We start from the raw sequence: 13,080 nt of genomic DNA on the forward strand, positions 1-13,080 counted from the left end.
GCATTTATGGGTCACTTCTTGTTTATTTTGGGGGATTTTACAGGTCACTTCCTGTAGATTTTGGGTTACTGGGGGATTCACATCACTTCCTGTTGATTTTCGGTCACTTCCTGTTGATTTTGGGTTACGAGAGCATTTGACGTGATTTCCTGTTGATTTCCTGTCACTTCCTGTTGATTTGGGGCATTTATAGGTCACTTTTTGTTGATTATGGGTTATTGGGAAATTTCTGGTCACTTCCTGTTTATTTTGGGGCGTCTAAAGGTCACTTCCTTTTTATTCTGGGGCATATACGGGTCACTTCCTGTTTATTTTGGGGGATTTACAGGTCGCTTCCTGTTTATTTTGGGTTACTGGGGAATTTCAGGTCACTTCCTGTTGATTTTTGGTCACTTCCTATTGATTTTGGGGCATTTACAGGTCACTCCCTGTAGATTTTGGTTTACTGGGTAATTATACTTAATTTCCTGTTGATTATGGGGCATTTTTGGGTCATTTCCTGTTGTTTTGGGTTGATTTTGGGGCATTTTTTTGGGTCACTTTCTTTTGATTTTGTGGCATTTATGGGTTGCTTCCTGTTTATTCTGGGGGATTTATGGCTCACTTCCTGTTAATTTCGGGGATTTACAGGTCGCTTCCTGTTGATTTTGGGTTACTGGGGAATTTCACATCACTTCCTGTTGATTTTTGGTCACTTCCTTTTGATTTTGGGGCATTTTTGGGTCACTTTTAGTTGATTTTGGGGCATTTACAGGTCACTTCCTGTTTATTTTGGGGGGATTTACAGGTCACTCCCTGTTTATTTTGAGGCATTTACAGCTCACTTCTTGTTGCTTTCTGAGCATCAATGGGTCACTTCCTGTTGATTTTGGGGTATTTAAGGGTCACTTCTGCTGCTCGTTGTTTTCAGTTGTTGAGCTGCCTATTGAAATCAAACCTCCTTTGAAGGCATGTCCATTGCCACACTTATTTCAAAGGCTTTCTTTAATGTCAATCCACTTTCTGAGAGAAAACTTCTTTTGTGTTGCAGATGTAACATACTGTATTTATGTCACACTGCTGTTGCCATAGTTGTGCACTTTCTGTGGGTGTAATGTTATAAAAGGAATCTCTGTTGATTTTGCATTACAGGGGCATAGCACGTCATTTCCTGTTTTATTTACGGGTCACTTCCTGTTGAGAAATATCCCCAAATTAATGGGAAATGACTCAAAATCAACAGTAAATGTCCTCAAATGAACAGTAAGCAACCTTTAAATGCTCTAAATTTTATTTGATTTTTTTTAAACCATATATCGATTCTTGGCGGGAGAATATCGATAAACTTTTGGGCTACAAAGTTTTACCTTTTAATATATTATCACATCCCTACTGCTAACCCTCTCACTTTAATTAGATTGGAAATCTAGCGCCATCAATGGCATCCAAAGAGTTTAAAGTGCATCTTGATGGCGCAAAACAGTCGCCATATTTGGACAGTGTGTTGCTAACATGTGTTCTCTCATCCTTGGCAGGACCCGACAAAGTCAAGGTGAGTCCGACTTGACACCGACGTCTCTTCGAACGCAAAAATAAGCATTGACGTCGCGCTCGCTCGCTCGCTCTTGGCAGTTCAACAACGAGGCGCAGCAGCTGGAATGGGCCAAGCGGGAGAGCGAGCGGGCCGAGCGGGAGCGCCTCAAGCGTCTTCGGCAGCAGGAGCAGGAAGACCTGGAGCTGGCCATCGCTCTCAGCAAAGCCGAGATGTCCAACGCGTGAAAACGCAAACACTGACGGACTACGAAACACAACCGCAAAAGCCACTTTTTTTCGCGCGGAACCCGTCGACTTGATCTCAGTGGCTTCAAGAGAACGCTCCGGAACGACCGGGATTACGCGCTCATCATCTTCATCGTTGATGCGAAAGGACAAAAAAAAAGAAAAGGTTGGAAAACTTTTTTTTTTTTTTCCGCCCCGAAGGCGGACACGTTAGCTCGTCGTGACTCCGGCTAGCTTTTAACACGCTTTTTTATTTGCGGTGCGGTTTAGCTAGCGGCGCTTTTTCAGGTTTTTCAATCTGTGTGGAGTTGGTTTTTTACTGGGGCCAAAAATACCTCATTGAGAACACTAAATTGTCCATTTGACAAAATGGAGGATATAAAATGGGGAGTTAGCGCTTCAACAACGATACGCTAACTCACGGATTTCATAACAAGGACCAGAAGCGCCAAAAGCAAATAATAGCATGCATATAAATAAGAATTGAACTGAATGTATACAAATGGAATCCAAAAATGTTCAAATAAATGCAAATTCATATAAATTGAATAAAAATCCATTGAAATGTTGAATAAGTGTCTTAAAAAATTGATAAATGAAATAAGTCAATATATGTTTATACAATATATAAATAAATCTTGAAATATACCCCCACCTCCAAAAAAACCCAAAAACAATTAATACATTATCACACAATAGAAATTTTTAAAAAATGCATAACTTTTGAAATGAAAAATAATGGTTAATTCAAATGGAAATAATTTTTTTAAAAATGAATTCAAATGAAGGTTAATTGAATTTTAAAAACTTAAAATTTATGTATACATATTAAATCAAATTAATAAAGGAAATAAATCTGCTGTATATATGTGTTGAAATAAAAACAAACGGAATTGCAATCGACGTATAAAAATGAATGTTTGAATAAATAAAAATGAAACACATATTAAATAAATGTCATCAATGACAAATGAAATAAATCAATATAAAAACTAAATAATTGAATAATAAATTAGTAATGAAAATAAATTGTCAAAAACAAATAATAATAATTAGTTATTAATGATAATGCAAAAAATAATAATTAAAATAAAAAATAAATTTATAATCAAAACGAATGTATAAAAAATTTGTTTAAATAAATCATTAAATGAATACGTAAATGAAAACATATATTTTTTTAAACTTCATAAATACATAAAACAAACAAATACGTAAATATTAGATTAAAAAAACACATTTTAATAAATTCATGTGGAATTAAAAAAAAAAATACAAATGGAGATAAATACTTGACATTTAAATGATAAAAATGACAATAAATATGTACAAATTGATTTAAATAAATGTTGGGGAAAAATACAAATGGAAACATTTAAATTGATAAAATTAAAAGAATTTAAATGTCTACAAATTAAATGAAATGTTCAAATAAATACAAATGAATGACTATAAATTGAATAAAAATGAATTGAAATAACTATAGAAAATGTCATATTCAATAAATATATATTTAATATGTAGATAAATCTTAAACTATAACACTAAATTTTGTTAAGTAATTAAAAATTTGAAAACAAAAAAGAATTCATTAATAATAAAATAATATTAATATATATAATTATATGTATTAATAAATAATTCAATAAGTATTTTTAAGTGTATAAAATTTTTATTATTGTTTAAATACTATAAATGAAAAAAAATTAAAATCATAAAAATTTAAATAAATCAAATAAAAAAATTCCAAAAAACCATACTAAAATAAAAACAGACATTTTAATAAATGAATAAGTGTTGAAATAAAAAATGTATACAAATTGGAAATAAATTATTTGAAATAATAAAAAAAAAAAAAAAAAGACAAAAAATGCATACAGATTGATTCCAATAAATGTTGAAAAATATACAAATGGAAACAAATTGTTTAGAAATACAAAAATAATTCTAATAAACATATATAAATTTTGAAATATGCAAGAATTTAACACATAAATACTGACTAAAAACATTCATTTATGGCAAAGTGATTTCATCATGTATGTATAAATTTGATTTTGGCGTTCCTGGTCCTCGGTATTTAGCTAATATGCTTAACACATTAAATCCCAACTACGAAATTGACGTATGACTGCAAAAAAACTGACAGCTACCTCTCCCAAGTCACAATTCATTCCCGCAAAAAAGCACCGAAGCAGTATTAAAACGCGTTTATTCTTTTCAGGAGTCGATGAGGGAATCCTTTGTTATCGTATTTTAACACGAGTGTTTTAAGCTAACCATTTTTCGGGAGACGACGCAGCTGACAATCTCGTCCGACTGGAAACCTGCTAACCACTCGCCAACGTTTTCATATTTTATTTTATTTTACTTGAAGCCGCGACTGAATGGACGTGACTGAACACACATTGCGGACATTTGTTTTGTCCGTCATTCACGTTCTCTGAAAATGTATTTATTCCTGCAGACGGGAAGGTTTACGTTGCAGATCAAAACCACTTTAAAAGAAAAATATTAATGCTGTGATTACGGTGCTGGTCGGTTGCTGGATGCGCCTGCAAAACAGGTAACGAACTGTACAACAAGCAAAATATTTTGTTCATTTTAGTTCATGCAAATGTTCCTGTGAAAGATGGGGCGTCCATTGCCGACAATGGCAGGCAATGATTTCATATTTTTCCATTTTTGTTTCCTGGTGTTGATTTGACGTAAATCAGTTTGAAAATTTTGGTGTGTAGTTAACCCCCCAAAAAAGTTGAATCACTGATAATTGGTGTCGATTTGATGTGAATCCGTTTTGAATTTCACGTGTAAAGTTACGCCCAAAAATGATAAATCATAGATTAATCTAGATCACGTTGACTCCCCCCGCTTCAAATGAATTGGACGTCCATTGCTGTCAATGACAGACAATTATTCTTATTTTTCGTCGTCATTCCCGAGGGTTGATTTAACGTATATCGGTTATAAATTTTGGTATAAAGTTACCCTTTAAAAAAAATTAAATCATAGATTAATCTGACTCCTCCCACTTCAAATGGTTTAGACGTATATTTCCGTAAATGGCAGCCATTGATTTCATGTTTTTAATTTTCAGTTCTTGGTGTTGATTTGACGTAAATTGGTTTGAAAATTTTGGTGTAGATTTACCCCCAATAAAAAAAAAAAATGAATCACTGATTCATCGAGATTAGGCCGGGTACTCCCACTTCAAATGGATTGGACGTCTATTCCCGTCAATGGCAGCCATTGATTTCATGTTTTTAATTTTCATTTCTTGACGTTGATTTGATTTAAATCGGTTATAAATTATGATATAAATTTAACCTCAAAAAAGGTGAATCATAGCTTAATCGATATTAATCTGACTCCTCCCATTTCAAATGGATTTGACGTCTATTCCAGTCAATGGCAGCCAATAATTTCGTATTTTTCTTCTTCATTCCCTGGTGTTGATTTGACGTAAATCGGTTTTAAATTTTGGTATAAAGTTACCCTTTTAAAAAAATTGAATCATATATTAATCTGACTCCTCAACGGCAGCCAATGATATCCGATTTTAAATCTTCATTACTTGGTGTCGATTTGATGTGAATCCGTTTTGAATTTCACGTGTAAAGTTACGCCCAAAAATCTTAAATCATAGATTAATCTAGATTACGTTGACTCCTCCTGCTTCAAATGAATTAGACGTCCATTGCTGTCAATGGCAGCCAATGATTTCATATTTTTCGTCTTCATTCCCTAGTGTTGATTTGACGTAAATCGGTTATAAATTTTGGTATAAAGGTACCCTTAAAAAAAAGTTTAATCATACATTAATCGAGATTAATCTGACTCCTCCCACTTCAAATGGATTAGACGTACATTCAAGTCAATGGCAGCCATTGGTTTCATATTTTTCATCTTTGTTTCCTGGTGTTGATTTGACGTAAATCAGTTTGAAAATTTTGGTGTAGAGATACCCCCCCCCCCAAAAAAAAAAAAAAAGTTGAATCATTGATTCATCGAGATTAGGCCGACAACTCCCACTTTAAACGGATTGGACGTCTATTCCCGTCAACGGCAGCCAATGATATCCGATTTTAAATCTTCATTACTTGGTGTGAATCCGTTTTGAATTTCACATGTAAAGTTACGCCCAAAAATGTTAAATCATAGAATAATCTAGATTACTTTGACTCCTCATGCTTCAAATAAATTGAAAGTCCATTGCTGTCAATGGCAGCCAATGATTTCATACTTTTCGTCTTCATTCCCTAGTGTTGATTTGACGTAAATCGGTTATAAATTTTGGTATAAAATTACTCTTTAAAAAAAAGATGAATCATAGATTAATCGAGATTAATCTGACTCCTCCCACTTCAAATGGATTAGACGTCTATTCCCGTCAATGGCAGCCAATTATTTCATATTTTTCATCTTCAATACCTAGTGTTGATTTGACGTAAAGCGTATATAAATTTTGGTATAAAGTTACCCTAAAAAAAGTTGAATCATAGGTTAATCTAAATTAATCTGACTCCTCCCACTTCTAATGGATTAGACGTCAATTGCCGTCAGTGGTAGCCAATGATTTCCTATTTTTAGTCTTCATTTCTTAGAGTTGATTTGACATGAATCAGTTTGAAATTTTGGTGTGAAGTTATCCAAAAAATGATGAGTCATAGACTAATCGAGATTAGGCCGACTCCTCCCACTTCAAACGGATTGGACGCTTATTCCCGTCAATGGCAGCCAATGGTCTACTACAGGGGTTCCCAACCTATTCCACTAAGGCACACTGTGGGTGCAGGATTTCATTCTTACCAAACAAGATGACAACACTTTTTCCCCAATCTGGTGTTTTACAAGTGCAATCAGTTGATTGCAGTCAGGTGTGGCTTGTTTTAGCAGAAGCCTCATTGGTTCAACTGTCTCTGCTGGATCGGCTGGAACAAAAACCAGGACCCACAGTGTGCCTTGAGGACTGGGTTGAAAACCCCTGGTCTACTATTTTTAGTCTTCATTTCCTGGTCTTGATTTGACGAAGATATGTTTTAAATTTTGGTATAAAGTTACCCCAAAAAATGTTAAATCATAGATTAATCGAGATTTGGTTGACTCCTCCCGCTTCAAATGGATTGGACGTCTATTGCCGACAATGGCAGCCAATGATTTGATATTTTTAGTCTTTATTTCTTGGTGTTGGTTTGATGTAAATCGGTTATAAATTTTGGTTTAAAGTTACCCAAAAATATTAACTCATAGATTAATCGAGATTAGCCTGACTCATCCGTCTTCAAAAGGATTGGATGTTTGTTGCCGACAGTTGCAGCCAATGATTTCCACATTTTATTTCCTGGGGTTAATAGTTTATTTGTAATTCATTCCAGGAAATGAATCGCGCTTCATTTAGATTAATCTATGGCTAAATGAATTGTGATTAAAGTTAACCACATGGATTTTTTTTTTTTTTGGGGGGGGGGGGGTATTAGCAACAAATACATGGTTAAAAGTGATTAATCACTAAATTCAGATTTACTATCAATCCACGGTAGATTAAGATCAATTTGACCATGATTAATTTGTTTGCAAATTGAGTCTCTGTGGTTGATCAATTGACAGATTCATCGTATTTAGTTTTTTTTTTTTTTTTAATTGTGATTCATTCCAGGAAATGAATCTCTGTTCATTGCGATTCATCAATGGATAGATTAATTGAGATTTTAGGTGATTCATCTGGGGGAAAAAATGGGGAAAACAACACCAACAATTAGAAGCAAATACATGGTTAATAGCGATGAATCGCTAAATTAATCATTTTGATAAATCTACGGGTAGATTAATCTCAATTTGTTCATGAAGAATCTGAAATCGAGTCTCTGCGTTTCGATCTATTGATAGATTAATCGCTTTCAGTGGTAGTGTAATTGTGATTCATTCCAGGAAAGGAATCGTGGTTCATTGGGATTAATCTTTGGATAGATTCATTGCGCTTAAGGTGCAAAAGTTTTATCTGCGAGTAATCTGCAGATTGAATCTTGACGTTTATTCATTGACCGATTAATAGCATTTAGTGATTGTTTGCTTGTGATTAATTCCAGGGAATTAATCTCATTTCATTGTGATTCATCTATGGAAAGATTAATGGCGATAAAAAGTGATTTATCTGGAAATAAAGGTAAATTAATCTCATTGCATTTGCGATTAATCTTCAAATCGAGTCTCTGCTGTTGATCCATTTAGAGATTAATCGCATTTAGTGATTGTTTAATTGTGATTCATTCCAGGAAATGAATCTCTGTTCATTGAGATTAATCTAGTGATAGATTAATTGCAATTAAAGGTGATTAATCTGGATTTTTTTTTGACAAAATATGACAAATAAATGGCTAATAGCGATTAATCACTGAATTAGTAATTATGATTAATCTATGGGTAGAGTGCAAATTGTCCTCGTTTAATCTGCGAATCAAGTCTCTGCGGTTGATCCATTCACAGACTAATCGCACTAAGTGATTGTTTAACTGTTATTCATTCCAGGAAATGAATCTCAGTTCATTGCAATTAATCTATGGATAGATTGATTGTGATTGAAGGTGATTAATCTGGAATTATTTTTTTTAAAAAAATTTTTTTACAAATTATGAGAAATAAATACATGGCTAATAGCAATTAATCACTAAATTAATAATTGCGATTAATCCACAGTTAGATTAATCGCAATTTGTCCTCGTTTAATCTGCGAATCGAGTCTCTGCGGTTGATCCATTCACAGATTATTCGCATTTAGTGATTGTTTACTGTGATTCATTCCATGAAATGAATCTCAGTTCATTGCGATTAATCTATGGATAGATTAATTGTGATGAAGGGCGATTAATATGGAAAAAAATCATTAAAAATGTAGGGAAAAACAATACAAAATATTAGAAACATAATATCAATCACGGGTAGATTCATCACAATTTGTTCGCGATCAATCTACGGGTCAAATCTTTGCGGCTGATCCAATGACAAATTAATCTCATTTAGTTATGATATTTCATTTGTAATTCATTCCAGGAAATGAACCGCGGTTCATTTATGTACTGATTTTATGCAGGAAAAAGTGCATTTCTTCTAGCTGCTTCCCTTTTGAACAATTGTTGTCAATGGCACTGAAACATAATCATTCACAGCCTCAATTCAAACGGACGTTTATAGCCGTCAATGGCGATGTGGTACTGTGAAACGTGTATATTCTGCTTTCTGAGCGGCGACCTTACCGTTCACGCTGTATTTGTCTCCCCTTGTGCAATAGATGTTTTATTTTGATGTCATGTATGTTTTTCTTCATGTTTTTATTATCCCCTTTTGATGCACTTGCAGTTTAAGTATATTAACCAGTGTTAAGGGGTGGAATTTCAAGGTTTTTTTGTTTTTTTTCTGAGCTGTCTCCATCCAGATGCTGAATTTCACTAACAAATGAGTAGACAAACAATGGGCGTTTGCGTTGAAAGAAAACAAAACTTCAACCTGATGATATGACTCTTTTATTTATTTTTTTTCCTTTGAACGTCTATGGCCGTCAGTGGCAGCCAATGTCAGGGAATATGTTCAATTTGGCGCATTTCACGTCACGTTCTGTTAATTTTAGGTCACTTACAGGCCATTTCCTGTTGATTTTAGGGCATTTACAGGTCACTCTCTGATTCGCTGCCATCCCTCCCACTTCAAACGGATTGGACGTCTATGGTCGTCAATGGCAGCCGTTAACAGGCAATTAGTTCATTTTGAGGTATTTCATGTCACGTCCTGTTGAATTTTGGGGCATTTACAGCTCCTATCCTGTCGATAACCACCCATCCCGAAAAAAAAAACCTACCGTAAATTCCGGACTATTAGCCGCTACTTTTTTCCGTCACTTTGAATCCTGCGGCTTATAGTCCAATGCAGCTTATTTGTTGATTTTTTGGGGTTAATAGGTAACACTTTATATGACAGCGGCATTATAAGACTGTCATAATTGTGATATGACACTATCATTGGCATTACTGAATGCTTATGACGGATGTCATGTGGCAAATTATGTCACTAACTCCGTTTATTTCCAGTTCGGATCTTTTACATCCATTCAAAAGTGAGCTAAGTTACCAGATAACGCTAAATTCCATCCATTATAGGCATTCACTATTGCTTATGACAGTGTTATGTCATACTTATAATTGTCTAATGACAGTCTTATGGCGCCACTGTCAAATAAAGTGTTACCAAATACCATAACTAGTAATTAATGTAACAACTGGAACAGTAACTGAAGAAATAATTAGCACAGAACATAAATTTTAATTGTTATTTACATCGGTAGCGCTGCAATGCATGCTAGGAGGTATGCTGGACAACAACAGTGTTGACAGCAGGTGGCAGCAGAGGTTGATTGTCTCTCCCAAGGGAGCAGTGATGACCAAATGAAGCTTCTTGAAGCAATGACGCTTCAAAGGTTCATGGTGGTTCATTTGGTCATATGCTGCCGCTGTCAAATGAAGTGTTACCGGATATATCTTTTGGTGTAAATATCTCATAATACAGTGACGACAGCTGTGGCTTACAGTGCCCTCCATAATTATTGGCACCCCTGAAAAAGATGTGTTTTTTAGATTCTAATTTTTTTTTTTTAATTCAAATAATATAGGACCTTAATGGAAAAAAAAGAGAAAAATCCAACCTTCAATACAAATGCATTTATTCAGTGGGGAAAAAAATCCCACATAAAGAAATAATAATTTGACATCAAATAATGTTTCACAATTATTAGCACCCCTGGTGTTAATACTTTGTACAACCCCGTTTTGCCAACAAAACAGCACCTAATCTTCTCCTATAATGTTTCACAAGCTTGATTTTGTGTCTGGTGAACCATTTCTGTGTAGATTTGGCCATATGTTGGGGGTCATTGTCTTGCTGAAAGACCCAGTGACGACCCATCTTCAGCTTTAGGGCAGAGGGCAACAGATTTTGATTTCAAATGTCCTGGTATTTCAAAGCATTCATGATGCCATGCACCCTAACAAGGTTCCCAGGGCCTTTGGAAGCGAAACAGCACCACCCCCATACTTCACAGTGGGTATGAGGTGCTTTTCAGCATGCGCATCTTTCGTGGTACGCCAGACCCACTTAGTGTTTGTTGCCAAAAAGCTCAATCTTGGGCTCACACAAAAATACACACGGTCCCAGGCTTCAACTCGGACTGAGTGCTTTGGTCAGATGAGTGTGCAATAAATGTCTGAATAACCACCCAACCCGAGAAAAAAAAAGCAAAAAACTAATAGATTCATATTAATTTGGGGAAATTTTTCAGAACTCCCCCAACCCTAAAAAGACAATGAGTGAGCCCTTAATCATAATTTATTGAGATTAATTTTGGGAATATTTGCATTTCTTACATGTTCCTCCTGCACTAAATGTCTAAATCATCACCCAAAAAAAGTCTAATGATAGATTAAATGCGATAAAACTGAGATTTATTTGGGGGAAATTTGCATTTCCTCCATGTTCCTTCTGCCAAAAATGCCCCCCCAAGCAAAAAACAAAACAAATAAAACACCAAGAATAATAGAATAATATCAATATGGGGAAATCCTCCAAACCCTCACCCCCCCCAAAAAAATGAGTGAGCCCTTTATCATGATTAATTGAAATTTATTATGGGAAAATGTTGCATTTCCTCCAGGTTCCCTCTACAATAAATGTCTGAATACACCCCAAAAATAAAAAGATTAATAATAGATTGCAAAGAATTTCGGTAAATTCTCTCACACCCCCCCCCCCCTAAAAAAACCCTAATAGATTCGTATTTGTTTAGGGAAACTTTCTAGACCCCCCCACCCACCCCCCAAAAAAGTGTGAGCCCTTAATCATGATAAATTGAAAATAATTATGGGAAAATGTTGCATTTCCTCCAGGTTCCCTCTACAATAAATGTCTGAATACCCCCAGCCCCCCTCTCAAAAAAAATGTGGTGAAATGTGCATTTCTTCGCCCCCCCCAATAAAAAAAACTAACAAAAATAGGTGAATGCTAATTTGAAGAAATCTTCCAGACCGCCCTACACCCAAAAGTAAATAAAAATTTTTAAAAATTGGATTTACTCCAAGTTTCCGCTACAATAATTGTCTGACCCCCCCCCCCCCCCCGCCCAAAATAATAATAATAATTTGGAGATATGTGCATTTCTTCCAGACCCCCCCCCCCCAAAAAAAAAAAAACAACAACTAATGAATTTAAAACCCTAATTAAAAAAAAGAGTAAACCCTTAATCATGATGAAATTAATTTGGGACAAATTTGCATTTCCTTCATGTTCCCGGCACAATAGATGCCTGAATGCCCCCCCCCACCCCAATGAAAAAGAAATAAGAATATTAGATTAATATTAATTTGGGGAAATCTTCCAGACAACCGCCCCCCCCCCATCCTAAATTATTGAAAAATTGAGTGAGCCCTCATGATTGAGATTAATTTAGGGAAAATTTGCATTCCCTCCAGTTTACCGCTACATTAATTGTCTGATCCCCCCCCCCCCCCCCCCAAAAAAAAAAAAAAAACACAACAAAACCTAACAATAATAGATGAATATTAATTTTGGGAAATCTTCCAGACGGCCCTCCACCCAAGAGAAATAGAAAAGGAAAAAAAAGCATTTACTCCAGGTTCCCACTACAATAATTGTCTGAACCCCCCCCCCCAAAGAAAAAAGATTGATAATAAAATAATTTGGAGAAATGTGCATTTCTTCCAGAAAAAAAAATTAAACTGTAATTAATTTAAAACCCTAATTTACAAAAAAAAAAAAAAAGTAAACCCTTAATCATGATGAAATTAATTTGGGACAAATTTGCATTTCCTTCAGGTTCCCGGCACAATAGATGCCTGAATGCCCCCCCCCAATGAAAAAGAAATAAGAATATTAGATTAATATTAATTTGGGGAAATCTTCCAGACAACCGCCCCCCTATCCAAAATTATTGAAAAACTGAGTGAGCCCTCATGATTGAGATTAATTTAGGGAAAATTTGCATTCCCTCCAGTTTACCGCTACATTAATTGTCTGCCCCCCCCCCAAAAAAAAAAACAAAAACAAAACAAACCTAACAATAATAGATGTTATTATTTTGGGAAATCTTCCAGACGGCCCTCCACCCAAGAGAAATTTTTTAAAAAAGCATTTACTCCAGATTTCCACTACAATAATAGTCTGAACCCCCCCCCCCCCCCCAAAAAAAAATTAATAATAAATTTGGAGAAATGTGCATTTCTTCCAGACCCCCAACCCCCTGAACCCCAAAACAAACAACTAAGA

At 35.0% G+C, this 13,080-nt stretch overlaps 1 protein-coding gene across 7 annotated transcripts in view; it reads left to right on the top strand.

The window, feature by feature from the left end:
- Positions 1 to 7,210, top strand: part of eps15l1a (epidermal growth factor receptor pathway substrate 15-like 1a) — a 58,599-nt gene extending 51,389 nt beyond the window's left edge. For all 7 annotated transcript variants that reach the window (XM_057840721.1, XM_057840725.1, XM_057840727.1 and 4 more), the window contains 2 exons: positions 1,515 to 1,531; positions 1,612 to 7,210. In XM_057840721.1, the coding sequence (XP_057696704.1) occupies positions 1,515 to 1,531; positions 1,612 to 1,758 (164 nt within the window). In that variant the 3' untranslated portion in view covers positions 1,759 to 7,210. The remainder of the gene's footprint in view (positions 1 to 1,514; positions 1,532 to 1,611) is intronic.
- Positions 7,211 to 13,080: the final 5,870 nt, after the last annotated feature.

This window comes from Corythoichthys intestinalis, chromosome 7 (assembly GCF_030265065.1).
Source record: "Corythoichthys intestinalis isolate RoL2023-P3 chromosome 7, ASM3026506v1, whole genome shotgun sequence".
Taxonomy (NCBI): Eukaryota; Metazoa; Chordata; class Actinopteri; order Syngnathiformes; family Syngnathidae; genus Corythoichthys; species Corythoichthys intestinalis.